The sequence below is a fragment of the Chiloscyllium punctatum genome, chromosome 40 (genome assembly GCF_047496795.1).
Source record: "Chiloscyllium punctatum isolate Juve2018m chromosome 40, sChiPun1.3, whole genome shotgun sequence".
NCBI lineage: Eukaryota > Metazoa > Chordata > Chondrichthyes > Orectolobiformes > Hemiscylliidae > Chiloscyllium > Chiloscyllium punctatum.
In genome coordinates, this window is record NC_092778.1 from 45,608,855 (window position 1) to 45,636,444 (window position 27,590).

Sequence of the window (27,590 nt, forward strand, 5' to 3'; positions counted from 1 at the left end):
GATACTTGAAACAGGCTTGCTTTGTTACTTCAGTGATGCATGACTGACGTTTTTCTCATTTCAGCATCGGCAGATACTCCTTGAAATTTTTTCAAAAAATTATCGCGTGCGTAGGAATGTCATTCAGTCTAAACTGGGCCAAGATTTTGGGGAAAGTCTCAGTAAGCCCGATGTGGATAAAGTTCTGAAGGTAATTTGGCCAACAGCTTAATGCAGTAGTTGAAATTTGCCCTTATATAATGGAGCAGAGCTCTGGTCTAAAGTGGAAATGATGGTAACTACCCATCTTCCAACTTTTGTACACCTGAACTCCTCTTAAGTAGCTCAACTCTCAGCAAGTCCTGCTTACCCATCACCTCTCTCGTTCTTTGGCACTACCTCCATTTTAAAATCTCATTCTTGTTTTCAAATCTGTTCTTAACCTCACTACTCTTATATTTATAATCTCTTCCAGCCCATAATGTCCCAAGATCTCTGCACTCCTCCAACTTTGGCTTCCCACACATGCCCAATTTTGATTGTAGCACCATTGACAGACATGCATTCAGCTATCTGGGGGCCCTGAGCTCACTGCCCCCTGACCACTCCTGCCTCTCTCTTCCCCTTGACATTCCTTAACATCTGCATCTTTGACCCAGTTTTTTGTCTTCTGTTCTAATATTGCCTTCTGTAGCTCAGTGGTTTGTAATGCATTTGTGAAGTGCCTAATGGCATTTTGTTACATTAAAGACACAATATAAACGTAGATCCTTGTCAATAAAAATACAGCTGTTGTAAAAAGGTTGTTTCACTAATACACTTTGGGAAAGAAAGATACCAGTCTTATTCAGTTGAGCTGATATGTGATTTGAGTTTCACACTTATTGACTTGTAATTGCCCTCCATTGTACAAGCTTTTCACCACCATCTCCGGGCATCTAAAGATAGTAAGTAAGTGCTAACTTGCCTGTGACACCTACATCTCCAGGCCATGCATGAAATAATCCAAATACAAGTCTTTCATTTCATTTCCTGGCATTCCCTAGCATTGTAATTGTCCGATTGAACTTCTTTTCATAGGACTGCTGTGCAAGTCATGGTGGAATGTGGTATCTTAAGGGGACCCTGCCTTCTTGACAACTGCAGAATGTCCTGTTCCTATACAATGACTGTCTTTTGGAACAGGGCAATGGGATAATGAATGAAGGTGGAACGCTGGCTTCGCTCCAGAGATGGAATAACAGACAATCGTACCATACAACACTCAAGCCTTTGACCATTCATTGGAACTCAGTGAGAGCCTGATGAAATGATAACATCTACCTATGTAGGGAATAAGAGCCTAATTAATGTTCGCAGCTCAGCGAATCTGACCTGGATTTATTGCTTTTAATTCCGTGTACAAAATAAAGTTTTGATTGGTTATCAAAATGCATCTTCTGACTCCACTCATGAGGAATCATGGAATATAGTTTCATTTCTTCTGTAATTTGAAATCATCTTTAATCCCTGACCACCTCAGTGCACATTACAGTTTATTTCACAGGACAAGCAAATCAAAGGCTCTGGTTCTGTTCATTAAAAAGTCATCTCTAAAACGTAAAATCTAATCTATTTCATGAGTAAAAGCTGTAAACTGGCAATCTTGTAAAATCCCAGAGTGAAAGAGATTCACCTTATCTATTGAATGTTTAATTTGGCATTTTGCTGTTTTAATACCAGTGAATTGTGCTGACTTCCTTGGTTCCAAGATACCTTTTTTGTGTGGCATATTCATGTTTTTTTAAATTATATTCCACATTGAAATTGTCATTTTTCAGGTGAAAAGTGTAGCACCTATTCAGTTGCTGCACAATCAGATGAACTCTGTAAATAAAATGTTTAAACCATGGGGTTGCTATGGCTTTTTATTTGTGAAGTTTTGTAAGTTGAAACTTTTGTGTGTATGGAATGTATGTATTTTTGCTGTATAGAACTGCCTGGGGAATGTAGAAAAGTTAATGGACAAAGTGTCCAAGTTGTTTGAGAGTGCCTATTACATACATTGTTGACAAATTCAAAGGTTTATTTGCCCCTGTCTGCTACCTATAAAACCTGATACAGCCTTTCCTTGAACCCTTTGTTTCTTATACTTGTTTGCTGCAGTCAGTATCATCTCCCCTGTGTTTTTTTTTATTTGTGATATCTTGCCTTTGCTGACAAAGACTGGCTGGATTGTGAATAAGAACATAATGAAATATAGTTATGACTTGTATTTAAATCAGCTGCCCCTCCAATGTCATTTCTGCATATGAGGTAAAATAAGTTTTTGTTAAACTGCCTTGATTTATTCCATGCCACATCTTCCTAATGAATGCCAAGTGTGTCAGGACTAGGCTCATGATAGAAAAAATGTTGCCAATCTGTTATTGTTGTTGATCTAATCCTCCTCATCCTATCTGATCCCTGCATTTCCTTTGTGGGAACGATAATCTGTCAATTTAGAGACATGAGTATACTTGATGTTGTGTAACCACTGTTTCCTGGGATATTGAATTCCAAAGATTCCCATCCCTTTTTTGTGGTGGGCAAGGTGTATCCCTTATGCAGAAACTGATCACTAATTCTGGATGCTCCACCCAGAGGGAGCAACATCACCTACTCCTGCAAGCTGAGTAAATGAATCTTATTTGAATGAGATTCTAAGCTTTGCAGTTTGATGGGAGCTAATTGGCAATGACCATTCTTCAATCAAGTGCTGGCATTCTCTCCAACCATTTTTTAAACCTCTGTTGATATTCACATGTATTGATACCCAAGTAGGCTTTTTGTAGGGATAGGGAATATTGGCTGCTTTTGTTTTCTACTCAAACCCAAGCAGATTGGATGAATGACAGCAATAGGTTACTCATCCTGTTTTATTCCAAAAAGACTTTAATCTGAAGCTGGCCAAGGTTGATGTACACATGTACAAATGTAAAAAAAAAGTTCTTTAGTGCTTCACTATAATCTCAAATGAGGATATATTGATCAAAAATTTAGATTAATCCATAAGTAACTTAAGTCTCAGTGGCAAAGTTCTGAGGTGAACCCAGCATTTTTTGTCCATTTCAACTTCTTTGGAGGGGCAGCATCAAGCCTTGTGACCTATGTAAGGATCTGGTAGTTTGTTCAGTATTAAATGTAAACTTATGAGTCCAAATGGCTGATAGTGTTCAGGTGCAGAGTTGAACAGGAGTTTTGGTTTCAGTTGCTATCAGGTGATGGTGAATTTTGATTTATTCTGTACAGCAATGTGCTGGAATATGTTTTATAATAATGATCTCACTTTATGAAATAGACATGGTTTTATATTGCTACACAAAGATGTGCAACTTACTATTAAAATATAGACACAAAACTATGCCCAGTGTTGTAAATTGATGTCTATGTTGCACTTTGGCTGAGGATGTTTCTATAATTTTACTTTAGTTGCAAAGTTTGCATTGCTTGGGAAGTAATAATGAACCAAATCAGATAAAGGAGCGGTGATGCTTATAATTGTTTAACATTGTGCCCTCAACTTTCCAAAATATTAATTTGGACCAAGTCAAAAGTCAGGAAAATACCAAAGACAATAAAAAGGAGCAAATGAGAAAGTTGAAGTAACTGTAGCACAGGTTTGATCATATATGCAACTGGCAAGAGTATAGGGAAAGACCATTCAACAATCACTTCAATTACATAATATCCTTCAGAGAATTTATCTAGATAGTGTAAGAGTATCATTGGATAATACCTGAGGAAAGGGAGGGAGCATGGAAGAGGACAGTTATTTGAGAAGGGAGTAGAGTGAATTTTTAAATACACTAAAGAAAGTGTAATCGAAATGATTAGTATGCTTCAGGATAGAAGTTGATAGACATCTTTCTGGGCAAGCACTGAGCAGCCTTCTGAATCAATAGGCTATCGATTTGAACTGTTTTGTTAACTTCATTTTTTTTTGTTCCTACATCACCATTAAAAGGTTTTGTCTCTTCAGCTATACTGCTTGAAGGCCACCTGTCATTTCCTTCTCCAGCATCACTCTGGATTAGAGTTTAGAATAAACTAGGAGTTGACTATACCTTGGAGTGTTTTAGTTTACTTAAATGTATGTAGCAGGGCTGCATCAGAAGGTAATGTATTCCATTAATTGCAGCCCAACCCTTTTGCAATAATTAATGAATTCCTTGACTTCAGCTATTTATTCCCACTATTGAATTTTTCCAGGCTTATAAAAATTGGAACAAACCATAAAAGCTGAAATCAGAAGTTATTTATTAAGAACTTCAAATACTGAAACTATTTTCAAGCAAGTGAGACAATGTTCAATATCAACAATTCTACATAATCATACAAAGCACTGCATTAGACCAACATTTGAATATAAACACATTTGTACTGACCATCTATTTTTGAGTGGAGACATTATAAATAAGTTATTCAGATTCCATCAGCTTCTGTAGTCATATGTGACAAAAGGAACAAGTCTCAGGAGCACCACAAGTTTAAGTTTCCAATTGGTTCATAAACCAGTACATTACAAAGTGAATGACTAACACAGGCAGTGTGGCTGGTGTAATAGCTGAAACATATTGCAAACTTTTATCCATCCAGATATTGGAGTTCCAAAGCCTACCTCAAATCTATGATGCTTCTGCACCACTTATTGGAGTGTTGTATATAATTAAATCAACCAAAGCCAAACACCTGAATTTTTTGGAATGAAATCCCAAAGTGCTTCTTTTGCTCTTCCCATATTTTCCACTTAGGAAATCAATTATTCCTGCCATGGGAGAAGTATTGGAACATTTCCATAATTTCAATGGTCACTTCATGTGGAAAGCAGAGCAGCAATAGCCAAATTCAAAAATACCCAGTATCTCAGTCACCTCCTAGGAAGATACCATTAAATCAATGGTTGACAGTCTCTCCCCTTCTTTTCCCATTCTTCCACTTGTATATTTTATCTTTCACCTACCTTCAGTCTACTAGTTTCCTGCAAACCCAAAAGCCATTTCACTCATTTCCTAACTCAAAACATCCAACTCATGAGGATGTCCAAGTATCACATTTCATCGCTAGCAACAGTCTCTCTCATTCACCTCTTAAGCACTGCACAACTCCTCATTCCACTTATTTTTTTCCCCCTAGAACTGGACATGGCAGGACAGTTCTAAAGAAGCATTTATACTTGCAATATTAACAACTCTTCATTGATGCTGACCACTTGCAGCATTTTCTCAGATCAAGCTTGCCAAACAAACTGCAGCTGCCAATACAGACCATACCGAGTGTGTTGATGCATTTTAAAAAGCAGCTGTAAATATTATTTGTCTGCTACCCAATTTCTATTATTGTAACCTAACCAGCAGGTCATGCAGTGGGCTCTGAATATAAAAGAGGATGGATTTGACATTAACTCCCACATGACCATCAGAAGATCTCCAACTTGCCAAGAGGCATTGCAGCACTGCAAGAATGCCCAAACTATCTGGTCACCATTCCATCATTGAATTTAGAAATAGTAAGCTCCCACAGTCACATGACATCAGGAAAAGCCCAACAGGTATATTTGAAATCAACCTCTGCTTTGGAAGCTTGTGATTTCAAGTACACCTATTGGACTATAACCTGGTGTCATGTGACTTCTGACCTTGTCCACCCCCATCCAACACTGCCACATCATATCAGTAAAATGGCTGCATCAGTTCTTACTGAAATGATACCTATTATCATGCAATAATGGACAAAAAGCACTCTGGGACATCCTGACAGGTGTAAATGAAATGCAAGTCCCTTTCAGACTCAATGTTAGATGCACACTTCAGACTGTAACCCCCTACATTCCTCAAAAAAAAAAGCAAACAGTCTTCATCTTGTACTGACCTGACAATAGCACTTGAGTGAAGAGAGAAATTCTGAAATGCCCTATATGCAGTATTACACAATAGCAATGTACAGCAATATAGATTTGAACTTTAAGTTTGGCTGCTACACAACTTTATTCTTTCAAATAAGAGGTATAAACCAGAATGTTCTGAAAACAAATTCACTAAGCATGGTTTCAAACAGTATTTCCCTTCCTTCCCCCCCCCCCACCCCCCACTTTAGGGAATGAAAAGGTCAGTTCACAATAGGAGACCCTTCCTGGGTACTTCAGTTGTTACACTTGAATATGAATTTTGCTATTACCTGGTAGAACATTTAGGCCATGAGGTCAGAACAATTTCTTTCACCTCTTACTTTACAGACATGCTCTAGTCAAAGTCACCAGGCAGTGTAGCGGTTTCCAACCTGGCACCATCAACCCAGGCCAATGTGGCATTCCCATTGTGAAGGGCCCAGCCCACTCAGTAAAGACCAGAGACCGATAAAGATCTTTCTGGCGTACAGGTCTTGGGACTTGATCAGAAAAATAGCTGCTTCATCTCCCAATTTATATAATTAACCATTTCAATGGCTCAAGATTCCCTACAGCTAGAAAATGCACAATAACAACAGACAGATAATCCAAAAAGTAGAAATACATCAGTTTTTGAAAAAAATGTGGACTTTCTTTGGCTAAGACAGTCACACACACACATACACAGAGCTGACCTACAAATACATGGAGACCAAACAGATCCTTTTGATTCTTGGATCACGAGAATTAGAAAGGAATATTTCTTTTACAAAATAAGTTAAGAGGTTTTCTTGTGGCTTTTCTTCAGTTCCCAATGCTTTATTGCAACTCATACAACAATAGTAATTTTTCTATTCTTGCTGTAGTTGAGCTACATTTGGACATTGCAAGGAGAGAGATTTGTATTTTGATCGGCTTTCATTGATCTCTTCTTTTGTTTTTTGGATACAACTAAAGATTTCTTTGAACAAAACTTTGTATTCTGGCTGGGAGTTATTGGCAGAGCTGGTCAGTTCCACATTGGGAAGTTGCTGAGCAGGACAAGTGGCTGGATCGTTCCTCAGGGGCTTGGTAATGGGCAGGCTTTGACTAGCCTGGTCCTGGGAGAGACGCTGAGGGGTCTGCACAGCTTTGTGGCTCAGTGTCTCCCCCTGGGGATGGCACCTGCTTAGCAGCTCGTTGTATTTCATCTGCAGGGCGATGTACTGCTCGTCCACCTCATTCAGAAGGGAAATGCCTCGCTGGCGAACTGCCTCAGCTCTCCTGATACAGGTCTGCTCATGGCCTTTCAACAGGTCTTCATCAGAGCTGCCCTTCAGGGTCTCAGAGCGCCGTGGAGCCTGCTCAGCTGGCAAGCTCTCGCCATTCACACAAACCTTAATCCCAGAGAATTGCTCAAGGCCCGAAGAATCTTTCCCAGAAAACAGGAAGGATTCAGGGAGCAGATTGTCCACCACGCTGACAAAGTTCACTGCCCCTTGACTTCTCTGACGTAATTCCAACACTTTGCTCTCCAGCTCTTGGATACTTTGTTTGTACTCATCCAAACTGGAGAGACTTCTCTCCAGCTCACCATTCTCCTTCAGCAGCAGGGAATATTCCTGCTCCACACATTCTCTCCTCTGCCTCTCCAGGGTCAGCTGAGTCTGCAGCATCCTCATATTCTTTTTTAATTTCTCATTTTCGTCCTCCAACGGACGAACATGCGTTTCATCAGATGTGATCTCGGCAGCAAACAAGTGGTCATACACAAAGTACCTGGTAAACAGAGAAAAACAAAACCTGCAATAAATCAGCAGCTCAACGTTCCGAAAATCGTTCAACTTGAGAGATGGAATATCAGTAACAGGAACTGCAACAGGGCATTCAACCCTGAGCCTGATCCACTATTCAACACCATCTTGGCTGATCTACCACCTTCATTCCATGTTCACACATTACCCCCATTTCCCTCCCTTTCCCTGTCTCAAAAAAGTCAGACTTAAAATTGAAGTGAATTTGAACATTCAGGGTAGAGACATTCTTGAGATTCCCAATACCAAGTGAAAACATTTCTTCCTCCTGTGCCAAATGGTTAGCTCTTTATTCTGAGATTATGAACTCGATTGCTAGTCTTTCTAGCCAAGAGGAACAGCTGCTAACATCTATTGCAGCAATCAAAGAGACGTCCTGAGAGACAAGGTAGGTACCTAGATTTAGAGAACAGCAGGTCCTGGAGCATTGTTGTGTTTCCTCCCCCAAACACACACACTCTGGTGTCCAAGCCTAATGTTCCAAATTCTGGCACATTTTGGGATCGAAATGGAAATTTTTCGTTTGTGAGGAACAAAAATCAGAGCAGAGGTGTTGTTGGCCCATTGTATACATGTGTAAAAAAAAATGGAGTTTGATATCAAATCATTGGGAAAAAATGGCAAACAGTACTTTTTTTATTTTGCAAATTAAAATTCACTTGGAAGGAGACAGACATTAAATTGTGGGCACTAAATGCAAAGTTAAACACTAAACATCAAACACAATTATATTTAGTTTTTAAACCCTAATACAGAAAATACCAATTACCAGAACATGACCCAAACATGTATTAAAATCTATTAAAAATACTCCCCTCCTCACTTTCTGAAAACTAAATCACAAACAGTTTCTGGAATTGCAGCATGACATAACTCATCAATACCAGCAATCATGTCATTACACAAATCATCTCTCTGCTGTCCAATCCAGTGTACTGGAGTTTTTACCTGTTGAGACAAGGTGGCTACGGCAGCAGTGCACTGTAAGCTAGCACAGGTACACACAGCATGGGACGGGTAGGTACAGCAACAGCTGTGGATGGTGGTGTTAGCTTTTGCATCCCTGGTCTAACCAGTAAGCCCACCCCCACCCTGAGGCAGGCTGGCCTGGTGTAAAACCAGCTGGTTTTTTTTGGGGGGGGGGGGGGGGGGGGGGTGGCAGCACGCTGCAGGGAAATCAGACAAAGACAGACGGACAGAAGCCTCTGGAATGTGGGATATCCTGTCCTTAAATGATGTGACCACATTCTCCTTTCTGATCTCCTCCCAGGTCTTCTGCACTGCTAATTTTGAGCTCATTCACTGAGGCAGGAAGTATTTACCGACTCTCCTGCAATCAAGCCATTGCGATTCTCCCCTCCTTCCTCAAGCTACACTTGAAAAGCTGGTTTACAGAGACATTTTTCAGTTGAGAAAGGTCGACCTGAACATCAGACCATAACAAACAGGAATAGGAGTAGCCCATTCAGCTCCTCAGGCCTGCTGCTATTCAATAGGTCGGTGTTCAGTTTGCACGTTCTCCCAGTGTTTGGGTGGGTTTCCTCCAGGTGTTCCAATCCAAAAATGTGCAGGTGAGGTGAATTGGCCATGCTAAATTGCCCATAGTGATCAGGGATGTGGAGGGGAGGTGCATTAGTCAGGGGTAAATGTGGGTCAGTGGGTCGCTCTTTGGAGGGTCAGTGTTGGGATGTTGGGCCTGTTTCCACACTGTAGGGATTCTACGATTCAATGGATCACAGCTGATCTAACACTCCTCACATCCACTTTCTTGCCCGTTCCCCATATCCCAGTTTCCCTGGATCAAGAATTGCTCAACCTTCGCCTTAAACATGCACAAGGACTCTGCTCCCACAGCTCTCTGTGCCAGGGATTTCCAAAGATGCAAGCCTCAGAAGAACTTCCTCCCCATCTCAGCCTTAAGTTAGCGTCCCTTTATTTGGAGACTGTCATCTCATCCTAGACTCTTCCACAAGGGGAGATATCCTCTCAGCATTTACTTGGTCAAGCCCTTTAAGAATCTTGTGTTTCAATGAGAGCACCTCATTCTTCTAAACTCCAGTCAGTAGAGTACTAAACATGTTTAAACTTTGCTCACAACACAATCCCTCCATACTGGGGACCAGCTGAATTGCCTGCATTAAAATAACATCATCTGTTCTTAAATAACCGCTCACAGTACTCCAGATGTGGTCACGAGTATACTGTACCATTGCAGCAAGACTTCCCAATACTCATATTTCAAAGGGGTTGGAGTAAGGGTCAACATTTGATTAGCCTTCCTGAATCTGGATTAGTGGTGCTGGGAAAGCACAGCAGTTCAGGCAGCTTCCGAGGAACAGTAAAATTGACACTTCGAGCAAAAAAAGTCTTTCATCAGGTATCCCTGGTGACGGGCTTTTTCCCCGAAACGTTGATTTTACTGCTCCTCGGATGCTGCTTGAACTGCTGTGCTTTTCCAGTACCACTAAGCCAGAATCTGGTTTTCAGCATCTGCAGTCATTGTTTTTACTTGGCCTTCCTGAATACCTGCTGTGGCTGTGTACGGCTTTGACTGTCACACACAAGTGCCAAGTCCGTGCTGCAGCTTTCCGCAGTTTTTCTCCATTTGAATAATATTGTTCTTTTGTTCTCCTTATCAAAAAACAAACAACTTCACATTTTCCCCACATTATACCTCATTCGCCAATACTGTGCCTCATTCCTTAACACATCAATATCTCTGTAAACTGCTTACATTCTTAACTTCAGCAACATAATTAACAAGATGTAATCTGAACCAGTCAGATGAGAAGATTTCTCTCTTTATGTAGTCTTCATAGTCAGAAACGCCAAACTTTTCTCAACGATATTTTAAAAGCTGGACGAGGGTGGCTTTATTTATTGTGAACATGAAAAACTGCTCCTTATACGAATTGCTGTTTGAGAGGGGACATTTCTCTTCTGACCACTGTTAATTTAAGCTTTGTCCCAAAAGGACGTACAACAGCATAATATTGAATGTATTCTTTCCATGGCAAGTCTTTACTAATACTGTCTTCTCACCAACTTCTTTCAGTTTTTATTTTAACAATGAATGAACTGCAGATACTGTAAATCAGAAATAAAAACAAAATCAGAGTTAATGTTGCAGATCAAGTGACCCTTCCTCAGAATTCTACCTGAAACGTTAACGGATTTCTCTCCACAGATGCTGCCAGACCTGCTGAGCTTTTCCAGAATTCCAGTTTTTGTTTCATTCACTGGTTAGCACATCAAAAGGAATGAGATTCCAATATAGATAAATCTGTATTCAGTCTTTTGGTCAATGTCTGATTTTAAAAAAACACTGAAATGTGATACACATCAAGTTATATTGGGAGACCTTGTGAAATCCAAGCCACCTGTCACAGAAGACAACAGCTTTTCTTTTATAAGGGTGGTGCACCATCCAAATCTGCAAAGCCAAACATGTTTTTTTTTTGCATGTTTCACAGCAATGATTTGGATAGATCCATGAACCAAGTCAGACAATTTCCACTGAAGTACATTGCAACTTAGATTTTCTAACGGTGTCACACGCCAAGCTTTCCTCTGCTGGCACATTTATTTTTAGGCCCCTGCCTAATTAGTGTAGACAGTTTCCTACAAATTCCTGAATGCTCTTCTCCAATATACTGCATTCTCTAGCTGTTGTGCAATTATTTGCCCGCTCAGCAATCAATGGGCCACGTATCCCCCATTCTTCTAGGGACTAACACTGTCATATTAGAGTGCGGTTTTGGCTGGAACTCCGCAGGCATCAGTGAGGTTGCTGCCTTGACAGTCCATGTGAACGCGTGGAGGAGGAGGAGCATTTGAACGAATGTGTGTGTTTGCACCAGCACAGGCTGGACTCCAGCGTTAAGCAAGTGGTAAGCAGAAAGCAGAAAGTGCCTTGACTAAAAGGCTAAATATCAACTATTTCAGAAGATTGATCACTACTCAAGTATATATGGCAATTATTCCAATTCTCCAAAATGTTTTTTTTTGTGGTTGGTACAAGGATAAGATTGGACCCAGGAGATCAGAGAAATCTCTCCTATTTTTCAAAATTGTCATGGTGTATTTTACATCTACTCAGAGGTTAGTCAGGGCCTCCGGTCAACAAGACCAGAGAGACATGCAGGGCAGCACTCCTTTTGTACTGTACTGAGAATGCTAGCCCAGACTGTAGGTGCAAATCTCTGCAAGGAAAATAGAACCCAAGGGCTTTCTGAATCAGAGTGGAGCGCAGCGCTCACTGAGCAACAACAGATCCTTAACTCTCCAAGGTGCACTGTACACTTCAGCCTGAGAAGGACAAACATGCAGATGCCAAGAAAACATTTCAGTTTCAATAAAATAACACTGATGGTGGAACTTACTTTCGAAGATCATATAACTCTTTCAGACATGGAAGGCTATGCATCGCCCTCTTTTGCTCAGTGCCCTCGTGTCGCGAGCTGTCCTTCAGATCCTCCAACTGTCTCTGAAGCTCATCGATGTGAGACTGTAGACCTTCAATTGTCTCTGCCAAGCTACCAAAACACAAATCAGACAAATCCAATTAAAGCGTTGTGGAGAGCTGGGTCAGAGGTCAGTGACAAGTAATTGATCAGGCTGATGAACATGCAAGCAACTTGTCAGAGACTTTAGTTGAAGACTATAGAGATTCACATTTATAAATTTAGATTTAAAGTGATGATTTTGAGGGGGATTTAGTGGAGTCTAAAATTTGATCTAATTATTAGGCAAGCATCGCAAGGTGCTTTGGAAATTTAGGGGTCACTACCTTCAAGTTGGAGAGTTTATAGTAAACAACAGTATCAAAAGGATACTAAATAAAAGTGTTCTGTCATTGCTACCTAATTCCAAAACTTTGGAATTTCTTCCCCAGAGTTGACCAAAGATGTTTATCTTCCTTATTTTACTTTCAATCCTAATGATTCCTCCACATTAATCCTCACTATTAAATAGTGGCTGGCTATCAGAGTTTCACATCGCCTGCTGAAATCAATAACATTTGAAATCAAAGTTAAAGCAAGTTAAGCAGCATGTTTACAGGCAAACACACACACACACACACACACACACTTATTTGTTCATAATAACCAAGTAGAACTCAACACATACTGACTCCTTCTAGATTGCCTGATATTAGTCGGAGTCTCATAGTCTCTGGCTTCAACACCATCTTGAATGTAATACTGCACTATGACTTTACTGGTTAGGCAGAAAACACCAAGTGTGGGAACACAACCACATGACAATCAATAAAGATCACTTAGCAAGTTTAGTAACATCACACAGTCTGACCTAAATTCAATTCTTCACTGATCCTGTGATTGCTTGCTGTCCATCAGTTTTATCATCAAGCCCCTGACTAACCAAGAACATCAGTTCAACCTTTTATTGTATACAGAATGGTATTACTTTAAAAACGTGTTCCCCAGAGCCATCGTGACCATGTATTCAATTCTATTTGTGATTGTTGACGTAGCAACATTGAATGGGAAATGTATGTATGGTCATTTTTGATCACAAAATGACAAGCCTTAGTTACACAAGATTTTTAATGGTCAAGATATTTCAGATTTGAAATATTTAATTACCTTATAATCTTATTTTGGGATGCCTTGCTCTCCATAACAAGTTTCTGATTAGTCACCTCCAACTCTCGAGCAGTCACATCAAGTTGCTCATAAACTTTAGCGTGTTGCTCATTCATCTGACGGAGGAGTTCAATCTGTTTTGTTAAATACTGAGACACAAACAGGAATCAGTTAGCAGTGAAGGGTCAAACCAGAATTCTCACACTGTGCATGTTTATCCACTCATTACAAAAAACCTCAGCAGGACATGAAGGAACAAGACCTTCCAAAATCAATTCCTTGCACATGACAGTCACTGATCATCTTGGCCTCAACCAAGCCTATCACTGGAAAGGTTCAGGTTTGAGACTTAATACACAGTCAAGACAGGAATGGAGAGCGGAGGGGGGGGGGGGGGGGGGGGGGGGGGGGGGAGAAAGAGAAAGAGGAGGAGGAGGAAATAAAAAAAAAGACACTTGAAATTAAACAGCAATTTTCATGACTGCCAGATGACTCAAAGCACTTTACAGTCAGTCAATGACATATTTGAAATGCAGTCACTGCTGTACAAATAGGAACATGGCAACATGTTCCTGCAAACTGCAATGTGATAATGAGCTAGATTTGTGCGAGATGTTGATTTGCCAGAGCACCAGGCAGAACGCTACTTCTCTTCAAAACAGAGTGTGTTGTGGGATATTTAACATCGGCCCTAGGAGCCAGACAGGACCACAATGTCTTGTTGCCTGAGAATGCAGCACTCCTTGGGTACTGCATCAGAGTGCTGGCCTTGGTCATTGTGCTCAGGTCCTGGAGTGAGATGTGAACACAGCACCTTGTGACCAAGAGAGTACCAGGAACTAAGCAACAGCAGGAAAGAAAATAAAAAAAAAACGAGACCAAGAAAAATAGTATTTCAGCCAGGACACCCACTTCATCAATCCACATCGTAGCTCCTGGTGGGAAATCAGAATGTTTAGATTGTCCAGGCTGCCTCCCAGAATGATCCTAGATAGACCCCTTTAAGTAAGATCTTCAAGAGAGGGCAGGGATCATTCACTCCAGCATGAAGTGCAATCCATTCTGCTGCTCATTAACAAATAAGTAGACTAAGAATCAAGTCTCATCCATTCCTCAAACGTTCTTTCAAAAAAAAAGCAAAACTGGACAACACAGTCAGTTTCTGCTCAACACCTTCAGTCTCTGCTCCCTCAACACTTATCTTTGACATCTCCAGTTACCACTTAAGCTGATTCCCACTGCGATAGCCATAATTGTGGTAGCTAGGCAGCATCATACAGTGTAGATGGTAGCATTAAATCGCAAAGTATATTGATAGACTAAACAAATAGGCAAAACTGTGGCTGATGCAGCTCAAAGCAAATGTGACATTATCCATTTTGGACCAAAATAAAAAGGATGGATCAGGTTAACTTCATACGGTTTAGAAAATTACACAGTGGATGTCCAAAAAAAAAAAACACGACTTCAGGTGTATAAAACTTCAAACAATCGCCAACCGACACAGAAAAGAGAAAAAAAAAAATCAAAAGCCTGTATATCTGGACAGTTGGAATAAAAGGAAGCAGATGTTATGCTGTAGTTATGTAAAGCACTGGTTTGACCCCACTTGGTGAACTATGAGATCTGGGTGCCACACCTTAGGAAGGAGATATTGGCCTTGGACAGAGTACAGCATAGGTTTTCAAGAATGCCCTGGACTTCAGGGTGGTGGCACGGTGGCAGTGACTAGGACTGCTGCCTCACAGCACCAGAGACCTGGGTTCAATTCCTGCCTCAGGCAACTATGTGTGGAGTTTGAACATTCTCCCAGTGTCTGCGTGGGTTTCCTCCGACAGTCCAAAAAAAAAATGTGCAGGTTAGGTGAATTGGCCATGCTAAATTTCCCATAGTGTTAGGTGAAGGGGTAAATGTAGGGGAATGGGTCTGGGTGGGTTGCTCTTTGGAGGGTTGGTGTGGACTTGTTGGGCCGAAGGGCCAGTTTCCACACTGTAGGTAATCTAACCTAATTTTATAAAGAAAGCTTATGGAAATTAGACCTGTTTTCTCTAAAATTTAGAAAGTTAGAGTATGAGCTGATCAAAGTCTTTAAGATATTAACAGGAAAAGACAGGGTAGATAAAGATAAACTATTTTCACTGGTTGGGGACTCTCGAACTCAGGGCCTGAGAATTAGGGCCAGAGCATGTTGGAGAGATGTTAGGAAGCACTTCCACACACACAGGATGGTAGATGTTTGGAACTCCCTTTCATAAATGGCAGTAGATGATGAATCAGATGTTAAGATTAATAACTTTGCTTAACTAAAATTTAAGTGTTATGAAGTTGAAGGAGTGTCCTGTACCTTAAAAAGAGGGGGCGCAAGTGTGAAAAAGGGGGCCAGCAAATGACAGCTGTTCTGAACTGAGATTACCAGCATCTACATATGACTAGATGGCAGTCATACAGTATACTGGAAAATTGCAAAAAAAAGTAACATTTGGCTGTGAAATGGATACCCGAGTTTTGGCTGCTTTGACAACAATTCAAATTTTAGCCAGTTTAAATTATGCCCGAGGATACTAAAATCCAATAGCGTTTGAATGTATTGTTTTGCCAACATGAGACAATCCAATGTTGGGAGTATAAAAATGCAGGCATTTTAAAAGCTGGAGAGCGCGAGAGCAAGAGTGACACAAGAAATTAGGAAACACTATCAAAAGGTTCCTTTTCACATGAAACATACTCACAGTAAAAGGAAAGACGACCATTTGGGAATTCAGTAGCCAGATGAGTGAAGTCACAAAAGGATAGCGATGAGGTGGTTTTGAAATTAAGTTGATGTAATCTTAATAAATGTCTTATTGGAACAGCATATTGTTATAGAGTTGAATGCAGGTATTAAGTTAAGTTAAGAGAAGGGGAGCTCAGAGTTGTGAATAGATTTTTAATGTTCACTTTTAAAGTAAATTAATATTATTTTCTTTAAATAGTGGAATTTGGGAGTTCCCAGTCACTCATATTTTAAGATTACAAGGAGAGGTGAGCGTTCCTGGGTGTTTGGTTTAATTAACAGAAGAGTTCACCACCACATTGTAACAGGAAGCGCTTCTACACAAATATTTGTAACACCCTTTCACAAATGGCAGTGGATGCTGAATCAGCTGTTAGATTTAATCTGAGATAGATTAATTTTTATTAAGCAAAAAGGTGTTAAAGATATGGGCCAGAGTTGGGCCACAGACCAGCCAAGATGGCAAAACTGATTCAGGGACTGAATGGCCTCCTCTTACTGTTCCTAGATTCTCCCCATGGTCTTCAGAGAAAGTGATTAGAAAAGGGGAGAGTGAAGGAAAGAGAGAAAACATGGGGAAGAAAGAAAAAGAGAGGGAACGATGATTTCAAAGTGTTTAAACAAAGTTAAAAAATAGTCCAGTGTATAGTCCAATGGAGAGGGGGAGGGGGGAAAGAGAGAAGAGGGGTGGGGAGGGGAGGAAGAAAGGAGGAGAAGAGGTGGGGGGGGGGGGGGAAAAAAAGGTGGAGAGAGGGGGAGAGAGGGTGAGAGGGGATGGTGCTGCAATGAAAGTTTGCGACAATGAGGACGTCTGGCAGGTCATGCAGCAATTCCTTTTCTTCCAGAAGAGAAGAGACTTGCGTAAATTATTTTTATTCTGTTATAGGACAAACACTCCCTGGGCAGCAATATACCCAAGATTCAGATCTCCTTAAACCCTATAATACCATAGATACAATTTAAAAAAAAAAAAATCACACAGACCCAGTATTCGCTCTTCACTGAGGCCAACTACCCCACAGCACAACTCTGCCATTTCCTGGTTTCATTTCAAAGCTTAGCATTCATCTCAAAAGGTTACAAGATACAAACTCCTCTGAACGCCAAAACAGAGATCAGGAAGGTCCAAAGGTCAGCTTGTATCAAGCCATGCTGTATCAGGATGGATCACTTTCAACCCAGTGTTTTGGCAGCAACTTTATTTCTACCATAAAACATTTGATATGAACACAAGTCCCAATACACTTCACAGCAGTATTATCAAAAAACCTGACACTGAACCATAGAAATATTAGGGACGTGACCAATGTTTGCTTAAAGTTTTAGACAGTTACTAATCACCTAACTGATTCTGTGACTGACCCTGTTGTTAACTAACAGAAGAGAAGGTTGTATTTGTGAAGTTGTCAATTGAGGTTGTTATTGTAGTGTTGAACTTGACAGCAATAAATATCCAAGTTTCCTCAGGGGCACAGCAGCTGCACATTACATCACTGGTAGATTCAGACACTGTAATCCAAGCAACATCCACCCAAATCCCAAACCGGAAGCAATGGTCAGGAATTTTTTCTGGCTCCCATTCCTTGCTACACCACACACTATGGTCTACACACATTCCAGTCCTACACATCATCCGACAGCACTTCAGGGTTATTGCATCATGTTCAGTGGTTGAGCAAACGTTTTATTTTCCTTCTCACTTCCTCCCTTCCCACAGTCGTGTATTCATCCTTCAGTCAACATCAATACAAAAACAAATCTAGAGTGATAGCATGGTGGTAACGATCCTAGATTGGTAATGGCTGGGAGGCTGTGTACTGCTTCAAGGACAAAGAGTTCAAATCCCATTACAGCAACAGGGGGGGGGGGGGGATTTAAAATTTAATTAATGAGACTAGTCTCATTAACAATGATGTACAGGAGCCGGTGTTGGACTGGAATGGGCAAAGTTTAAAAAAAAATCAGAACACCAGGTTATAGTCCAATAGGTTTATTTAAAAGTACAAGCTGTCAGAGCACTGCTCCTTCATCAGGTCGCTAGTGGAGTTAGAGCAAAGGACACGAATTTATAGTAAAAGATCAAAGCGTCGTACAACTAATGCAATGTATTGAACAAACCTAGGTTGCTCTTAAGTCTAATCATGTGGAATGAGGATGTAGGTTTCAATTGATTAATATGCAAATCCCAGAACTTCTTTCAAGTCACAGTCCTGAGAATAACGTGAGTTTTATCAGTATAAAGACAATGCATTAAAATGTGAGAGATTAGAGGCTGTCTGCATCCCAACCTTGGGTCAGACTGGCTCTATTTCCAAAAGTAGGAAATTATAAAATATCACATGGACTGACTGTTTGCAGATTGGGTGTTTTTTGAACAAAATAGAATGTATCTGCAGAAACAAATTCTGCCCTATGGACACGTGTGCGAGGGAATGCGTGCATGAGAGAACATGTGTATACATGATTGATAGAGTGTGCACGCATGTGATGGAGTACATGCTTGTCAGTGTATGTGCATGTGAGTGCGCACGAGTGTAAGAGCGAGAGAGCACGCGCATAGTATGAGAGATGGTCTGTGACAGTGTAAGAGTGTGATCATGTGTAAGACTGTGTGTATATATGTGAGTGTATAGTCATAGAGACATACAGCATGGAAGCAGACCCTTCGGTCCAACCCATCCATGCTGACCAGATATCCCAACCCAATCTAGTCCCACCTGCCAGCACCCGGCCCATATCCCTCCAAACCCTTCCTATTCATATACCCATCCAAATGCCTCTTAAATGTTGCAATTGTACCAGCCTCCACCACATCCTCTGGCAGCTCATTCCATACATGTAGCACTCCGAAAAAGTTGCCCCAAGATCTCTTTTATATCTTTCCCCTCTCACCCTAAACCTATGCCCTCTAGTTCTGGACTCCCCGACTCCAGGGAAAAGACTTGTCTATTTATCCTATTCACGCCCCTCAATTTTGTAAACCTCTATAGAATCACCCCTCAGCCTCTGATGCTCCAGGGAAAACAGCCCAGCCTGTTCAGCCTCTCCCTATACCTCAAATCCTCCAACCCTGGCAACATCCTTAAATCTTTTCTGAACCCTTTGTAGTAGAGTCACCTGTAGTGTAACATAAACCCAAGATCCCAGTTGAGGCCATCCTCATGGGTATTGAGCTTGGCTGTCAGTCTCTGCTGGGCAACTCTGCATTGTTGTGTATCGCAAAGTCCGTCACCCAGAAAATCCAAGGCCGAATGTCCTTGACCGCTGGATTGTTGCCAGGTATCCATTCATCAGTTGTCATAGCGTCTGCTTGGTCTCTCCAACATACCCTGCCTCGGGGCATCCTTGCCTGCAGCATATGACAGAGCCAACGGTGGCTGTGTCACATGAGTACCTGCCGCGTACAAGGTGGGTGGTGTCCCCACTTCAACACTGACACACTTTGCAGTGGTTGCCATTAGAGGGTTGTAAGGTGTTGTGCTCGCTGTTGTCCTGAAGGCTGGGCAGTTTGCTGTCCACATTAACAACAGCCATGAAACTACCAGATTAAAAATCCAACAAAAACCTATGGGGGGAGGAATTCATGTCACAGTGCAGGCTGGCTGACAATCCTCAACAGTGCTGCTTACTCTTAACTGACCTCTGAAATAGCGAAGCAAACCACTTGGTTTCTTACTTGGAGTAAAACCTCAGTGGGTCTATAACTGCAGTGGTTCACGAGTGTGCTCACTGCTACCTCTGAGGGCAATAAAATCTGACTTCGTTAGTAACACCAGAATGGGAAGGGAGAATTTGCATTTATATAGCTGGATGTCCTGAAGCACTTCAAAAAAGGGTGTTGTAGTGCTTCAAGCCACAGTTTAACGTTGTGCATTGTGAGCTCTCGCAGTCAGAAAAAAAAACAATTTGGTCATTTATGACACAGCTCCTATTGGGATCCTGCTGTGCAGAAATTAACTGCTGCAAGTGCTGCCTTCCCATACTTCCAAAAACAGGAAAGCACTTCATTGACTGTAAAGGGCTTTGAGGTTCAGAGATCATGCAAGATGCTACAGAAATTAAAAAGTTCTCTCTCAAAACTCAGACGATCAAATGACAGTGGACATGATGTAATTCTGCTCCTATAACCTATGTCTTATTTAAAGCCGTGCTGAATAAGAACAATTCCAATTCTCTCAGTTTCTAGTCATTAACATTGCACTAATTATTAGTCAAAAAAGGTGGAGTTAAGTGGCATTGACAAAATGAATATAAAGATTACAATATCTACACTCGCTTTCAAGACAAAAAAAAAAGTTATTTAACCATCATTGTTCTTTTGCAAAACAAACCCTCAATGTCATCCTATGGCAAATCATTCTGGTTTCTAAACATTTTTAATATTTAATTGCCGCTGTGCATTCTGAATAGTGCAAAGCTAAAAGCATGAATTTCTGTTAAAGTTCTCTCTAGTTGAAGTCATTAAATTTGCTACTGGGTAGCAATATAGTCTCGGAATCAAAAAGGTGAAAGTTCAAGTCCCACTCCAGGACTTAGGCTCCCAAACCAGTGGATGTTAAAGCTCCCTCAGCACTATCCCAGCCAATAGTTATTCCTCAATCAACATCACAATCATAGTTGTTTGAGTGTGCTTGCTGTGCACAACATTAAAACTATGACTGTGATTTAAAGTGCTTCAGAAATCCAGCAGTCATGGAAGGTGCTACAAAAATGCAAGTTCTTTCATTCCATTTGTACTAATCATATCACCTGACTGGTTTTACTACAAATTTCAGAGATCATAAACTCCTCATTTCAGAGCAGAAAGAAAACATCTTCAACACAGGACAGCAGAGCTAGGAGTGGGTGTCACCTCACAGGAACCCCATGTAACAATTCAGTTCAGTCCCTGGCACTTTACCAGACAACAGACAAATGTCAGTTACTGGATCCACACAAAGCCTTGTGTGATTGTGCAGATCCAAATGCTGACAACAAGGTAAAAGCCAGCAAAACAAGAAGGGCTGGGGGTGGAGGAAGGACAAAGGAGGAGACAGCACACGCAGATCCAACAAATACCAAGCTATTGGTCACTGAGAAGTACATTTTCTTTAGGTGATGCTATTATAAGTAGCACAAATTCTTTGTGGCATATCAGCATTCACTAATGCCAGTGAGATGCCTCACTCAGTGGAGAACGAACAAGAAAATATCACAGGGTTTTGCTTTACCACATCAGTAAATTCTAGTATTAATAAGGTCTGGTTCCTTCCTGCAGCTCTTGGTGCCAGGGCCTCTAAACAACAAGAAACCACTCAGTAAGAAAGCGAAACCACAAAATGGAGGCCAAAAATTTCCCACTCCCCCACAGAGAGAAAGGCAGATGTTCAGAAATTATCCTGGTCTAAACCCTCAGGTCCCCAGGACTCCACTCAAGAATTTCATGATGCTGTCAACCTTTGATTGATTTTTGCTATGCAAGGGTATGAAGAATAGCACCTCAGACTAGATAAAATTCAGCTATGGTTTATTGAGCAGCAGAACAGTCTGAAGGGACTGAACAACATCCTTTAGTTTGAGAGTTTCTTTATCTGTGCTACGCTCGACTAGTGAGTTATATCAATATTTGGGCTCCATGCATGTGGTTGAAGGAATGGGGCAATTGGTTTGTATAAACTACCTGATACCTACACAAATACCTGCCAAAGAGTGTGCATGCACATAGGGTGACATTTAGCTGTATTTTCCACCTCAAGTAGACATCCTGTCAATCTCGTAGGATAGGGTAACAAATAGCAGCTTTGCCAATATTATTTGCAATATATGACACACCTTCAGCAATGAAAGAGCAGAGGTTATTGAAGCAGTAAATTAGACTTTGTTCTGAATGCACCTACAAAGTGAAGGTCCATTTGATAAGAACATTACAAGACAGCAGAAGTGCAAAGGCTGAAAGATCTTACAAGACTATATGTTCTCAAGAGGGAACAGGTAAAGTTGATTTCATAGCAGATGACTGATCTGTTGTAACTATAGCACTCACCGATTCGCATTTTGTTTTCAAAACCATCAAAATTAAGTTACAGACCAAACCTCTCACCTCAATCTCTTGAAGCTGCTCCTGGTTGGTCCCATACATTTGCTGAAGGGCTTCCTCTAACTCTGTGTTTCGATCCAACAATGTTTTCCCTAACTCCGCTGCAAGGTGTAGGTCTAAAAATAAACAAAAGTAAATGAACAATTGTTATCACTAGATACAGGGGCAGGAGACCATTACATACTTCAACTACCAACATTTACTCTGGTCCCCCTCATCCCCAAACAGTTCATTTCATATGAAACTAGGTGCAGAATTTCTTCAGCATGACCTGTAATCTATTTTTTCTTGGATTTGAACATGTGCTCATGGCCCAGTAGGACTCAAGTTTAAACCTTGTTTGTATTTTCTTTAGGGTTTAAGTGACAAATACAGGCAGAGTTTGGAAAAAGAGAAAAGAATGATGAATAGGTCACCTTGAGAGCTTTTTGGTATTGATTTTGCCTCCATTTCCCCTTGTATCAAATCTCCAAATTATTCAGAAATCAGTCCCAACTCGACATTGTTTACTTGCCATTTTCTACCTCAGATCACCTTGCTCCAAAGTTGAAAGTCCGTATTGTTCAAAACTCTCACTTAAAACTTGGTTTGATGATTACTGCTCAAGAAACAATTATTCAATTGAAAACAAGATTACATCAACAATTTTCCCTTTGTATGCGTAATCTGATCAAGTAGACATAATCCAGGGATTAACTCTGATTGTCAATGAATGTTTTATAATCACAGTCTGCCACTGAGAAGCTAGCAGTAGTTGTAAACACTATACAAACCCACATGTGCACACAAAACATCTTTCAGCTTGACTTCAGCATCACCTTTGGTACCAATACAAGTTTGGATGGAAACATGAGACACAGTCTCAAATGTGGCAATCAAACAGGGAATCCCATCTCCAAAAGGGCAGCAACTGGCCTTACAAACAATGGTCTCAGACAACCTGCAACTAACAACTAATGCATTTTTCCTTCAGATTATCAGTAATGTCAGCTATGACTCAAAGAGTAGCACTTTTGCCCAAGTCACTAAATCAAAGCCCTTTCCAGTGACTTGGGAAAGAGGCTTGAACCTAATCAGTGCTATACAAAGGGAATGCGGCACTATCACAAGCCCTGACTTTTGGATGAGACAACAGCCTTTCTCCCTCTCGGAGGAATGGGAAGAGAGATTGGACAGAATTATTTAACAAAAAGCAAGCAAGTTGGTTACCCCTCAACCAGCATCACTTAAAAGGAAAGCAAAATGATTTAAACCATATATCATGTTGCTCAAGACCTTGCTGTATGTAGATTTCTACTTTACAACTTTAAAACTACTTCTCTGGCTACTTAGAAACTGTGGGATAGATTATGAAAGGCACTACATAAACGCAACTTGCTTTCCTTTTAAATGATATAGTGTAAAGCAGGTGACGGAAGCACAAACTTGTGACAGGATTGGCAAAGATATTGATTTCAACATCATGGGACAGAGAATTCAATAACTGCAGCAGTGAAGGCAGATTAATCAGATCACTAGAAAAAGGTTATTACATTGGCAAAGGGCAAAACAAAAAAATACTGGATACCTGAAACAAAAACAGAAAAATGCTCAATATGCCATGCAGCATCTGCGGAGAAACAGGTAAAAGGCGAACTTTAACTCTCACTTCTCGGATGTTGCCTGACACACAGTGAGCGTTTCAAACATTTTGTGCTGTGACTGAGCAAGCAGAATGAAGTTAAATGCAGGGTAAATTACAAGTTTCAGTCTCTTACAACATTACTCCACATCCATTTCACTTGAATTTTAACCTGTTAGCATTTTTGACTGATCCAAGTTGCAAAGATACAATCAGAGACGGTTGATCCTGCCCAGTCTCAACCGGCTACCATTTAAAAATCAGTTTACAATCACAAGAAAATATCAGGACCACCATAATTAAGGAAACACAAACATGGTCCAACTTTGCACTGACAGTTTAACCTCCACCAGTGCATTTCCCCCCCCCCCCCCCCAAAATAAAATTCTATATTCCTCTAGTTTGGTCATATGTAATCAGCTTTTTAGGGACTGTTTAATGGCTTTGCCTGATCGTTGCTTAGACATTGACAGTGAAGAATCCTCGCTATCCTTTAGACCGTTGAGACTCCTGATTTAATCTCATTTCATTGTCTGATTCAATAGGAGGATGCAACAGAGAAACTGAGAACCCATGTTGATAACATTGCTGAGTGCTTCAAAGTGCATCTTCTTCTGATTATTCAGCAGATTCTAACAGTGTCCTAGTTGGAACTGAAGCTGCCCTTCTGTTTCCAAAAGTCTGTTACAAGGTCTTTAAATGAGTTTCTTAATGTGCTCCCAAGCCAGTAATAAAGACACTTGTCATTTGTTCCATATTGTTATTCAGACACTGGGGAAGTAGGTTAGGCAAATATCAGCCTGGGATCCACTCTTGTTGATGTACTGCTCCTACTCCACAGCCTGTCCATATGTGAACCAGGTCAATTTGCCACGACCAGCCTCGTGACCCAAACTCCATTAGCCAAGTTCATTTTTAATGACAAACCACATCAAGAGGAGTTCTGAGCAGTGGGTCTAGAATCATAGCAAATCACAATCTTTAGAGAGGGGGAAGGAAGAAAGAAAGAAAGAAAGAAACAGTTAAATTGGTTAGACCACTTTTAGAACATTGTGTGCAATTGTGGTCTCCCTCCTATCGGAAAGATGTTGCGAAACTTGAAAAGGGTCCAGAAAAAAATTACAAGGATGTCACCAGGATTGGAGGATTTGAGCTATAGGGAGAGGTTGAACAGGCTGGGGCTGTTTCCCCTGGAGCATTAGAGGCTGAGGGGTGACCCTATAGAGGTTTACAAAATCATGAAGGGCATGAATAGGGTAAATAGACAGGGTCTTTTCCCTGGGGTGGGAGAGTCCAGAACTAGAGGGCATAGTTTTAGGGTGAGAGGGGAAGATATAAAAAGGTAGCTAAGAGGCAACTTTTTCAGACAGAGGGTGGTACGTGTATGGAATGAGCTGCCAGAGGAAGTGGTGGAGGCTGGTACAATTATAGCACTTAAAAAAAAAAGTAATCTGGATGGGTATATGAATAGCAAGGGTTTGGAGGAATATGGGCCAAGTGCTGGCAAATGGGACTAGATTAGGTTAGGATTTCTGGTTGGCATGGACGAGTTGGACCAAAGGGTCTGTTTCTGTGCTGTACATCTCTATGACTCTTTAAATGGAAGAACACAGTCTTCGCAGTGGACACATCCAGGGCTACCCTATGCTGTTACACTATTATTCCAAGGTCAGGCAGACATTACAACATGAAGCACATTTAGATCGTTGTAAGAGCCCATCTTCCCAAGTATCAAATTTCTCCATTCTCAGGCAGATTCAGATTTGTGTAGCAACTTTACTTAGCATTGTCAAAACACCAGGGACAAACCTTGTACGGTCTCTGCCTACTGCAGGAGGTAAAAACGAGGCTTAATAAAGAGGATTTTCCTGATAAGTAGGGGATTTGATGGAGCAAATAAGGACACGTGGTTCCCAGTTGCAGGAAGGCTGATAAGTAAAAAGGACAGTTTTAAGATATTTTTTTTTTAAAAAGCAGTTGTTTTCCCTCCCCTGCTCCCCCTCGGGGATCGAAAACAGTCTGAAACGGGAACAAAGGATTCAACTCGAGAAAGGCAATCTGAAATTATCGAAAAGGAGAAACGTGTAAGGCTGAGAAGAGAACATAGGAGTGGCACAAACTGCACTTCCGCAGAGCCAGTACAGACACGAAAGGGCCGAATGGTCTATGATTGCCCTCCTTACAGTGAGGCGGTAACCTGTCTCCGTTAGCCCGAACTCCAGCCTCAGAGGCCAGTTGGAGACAAACCGCCGATTCCTAGTCCAAGCGGAGAGCAACTTTTCCTCATGAAATAACGGGGTGGGATTCAGATAAAGCTCCAGGGAAGGGAGGGGATGGTTTTCGATTACAGCAGTTCAGCTTCTCACCAGGACATGGTTTCTATGGAGACAGCTCTCTCCAGGGCAAGCCATTCCGAAAAGGCGCGCTGGGCGAGAAGGATAGAAAGACACCCCAGAAGGAGATGGAGACAGAGCCAGAGGGGCGGGAAAGGGACAGAGGACACAGGTCGGAGAACTGCAGCATCCCCAGCCCACACCAGTGAGTCAATGCCGGACGGCCAGGGACACAACCACTGACCATTCCCCATCCCAGGCTCAACAGCAGTTTGAAAGGAAACTCGCCAGATATGGCGTTTACCCCGCAAACAAATAGGTAAAATTTATTTCCACAAACCAATTCTTGGAATGGGGGCTGTGAGGAGTGAAAAGGAACGGGTCTGATTGGGTATCTCAAGAAGAACCAGTAAAGACAAGGCAGGCCGAATGGTCTCCTGATGCTCTTGCACCACCGACTGCGGTAAACTCCACTGCTCAGCAAATAACACCGTTCAATGTTAATTAGAGCCTGTGAACAAACAACTTACTTGGTCTTTGCGATAACACAGACATTGTGCTGGTCTCTTTTACAAAATCCCACTCAACTGTGTAAGGACAGCACTATTATTTCCTTTCATCCCGGTTCAGGCTAGATACAGATTAAAGGAGAAGGATTCTTAAGAACCAATGCCGATGAAAGGTCACAAATTTAATACGTTGAGTGCCTCTCTCCACAGATGCCGTCTGCTTTCAATATTTTGTCTTTCTTCTCAGATTTCCCTCATCGACTGTACCTCAGGGATAAAGCTGGCAGCCTGCAGCCTATTTTCTTGGTACCTGTCAACAAACTCCAATCTAGAGAAGCGCCTTTAAACTTTAAACTCACCGTGCTCCATATTCTGCTGCTGCTGCTGGTACCATGGTTCCTCCTCCCGGCAGTCAAACTCCTCTATTATGCTGTCAGTTAACATCTTGCTTTTTGTTTTGTTTGCTTGCTTTTATTAGGAAGAAAAGTACCGGCTTGAAAAAAAAGGTCAATAACGTGGCTGTACCCCAGCTCCAGACAGGCTTCACCCGGTCGCTCTTTTTGGACGTTTATTGCATTTACTCCGTGCCTCTATGAGACTAAAGCAACGTGGCACTATATGCCTATGACCAGCTCTAAGTGCACTAGCAAACACGGGGATTCCGCCTAGCGGCCGGGGCTCCGCCCTTTTCTTTGTAACAATTCAAATGACAACCAATCACTGCGTCCGCTCTGCCGCGTAACCGGTAGTGTCCTTTTTTGGAAAGAGGGTATCTGATTTAAGACCTTTAGAACACCCAGTTTCACCTCCATCCTGAACTGGAAAATTTATCCTGCTTCACTCTCTGTAGACAGTACCAGATTTGCCGAGTATCTCCAGCATTCTCTGTTTTGTTTCAGATCTCCAGCATTTTGATATTATTAGAACAAAACAACTGTAGACGCTACAAATTTGAAACAAAAGCAGACATTTTTCAGATCCTTCAAATGAAG

General features: G+C 41.3%; 2 protein-coding genes across 2 annotated transcripts in view; one reads left to right on the forward strand and one right to left on the reverse strand.

The window, feature by feature from the left end:
* The window catches only part of polr3e (polymerase (RNA) III (DNA directed) polypeptide E), a 66,288-nt gene extending 64,420 nt beyond the window's left edge, over positions 1–1,868 (forward strand). The window contains exons 21-22 of the mRNA XM_072559776.1: positions 65–190; positions 1,060–1,868. Of these exons, the coding sequence (XP_072415877.1) occupies positions 65–190; positions 1,060–1,116 (183 nt within the window). The 3' untranslated portion in view covers positions 1,117–1,868. The remainder of the gene's footprint in view (positions 1–64; positions 191–1,059) is intronic.
* Positions 1,869–6,133: 4,265 nt separating this feature from the next.
* Positions 6,134–27,246, reverse strand: LOC140464554 (cerebellar degeneration-related protein 2-like). The gene is made up of 5 exons (XM_072559777.1): positions 26,958–27,246; positions 22,139–22,251; positions 13,287–13,435; positions 12,060–12,212; positions 6,134–7,642 (listed from the first exon to the last, which is right to left on the reverse strand). The coding sequence occupies exons 1-5, from the start codon at positions 27,040–27,042 to the stop codon at positions 6,736–6,738; spliced, it is 1,407 nt and encodes a 468-aa protein (XP_072415878.1). The 5' UTR covers positions 27,043–27,246; the 3' UTR covers positions 6,134–6,735.
* Positions 27,247–27,590: the final 344 nt, after the last annotated feature.

Bases quoted from the DNA above. Each gene is read 5' to 3' on its own strand.
- LOC140464554 (XM_072559777.1), bottom strand. From the start codon at position 27,042: ATGTTAACTGACAGCATAATAGAGGAGTTTGACTGCCGGGAGGAGGAA. The intron at 22,252-26,957 runs GTGAGTTTAAAG...GTTTATTTTTAG, and splicing joins GCAGCAGAATATGGAGCACG to ACCTACACCTTGCAGCGGAG. The intron at 12,213-13,286 runs GTAATTAAATAT...GTGTTTTGGTAG, and splicing joins TCCCAAAATAAGATTATAAG to CTTGGCAGAGACAATTGAAG.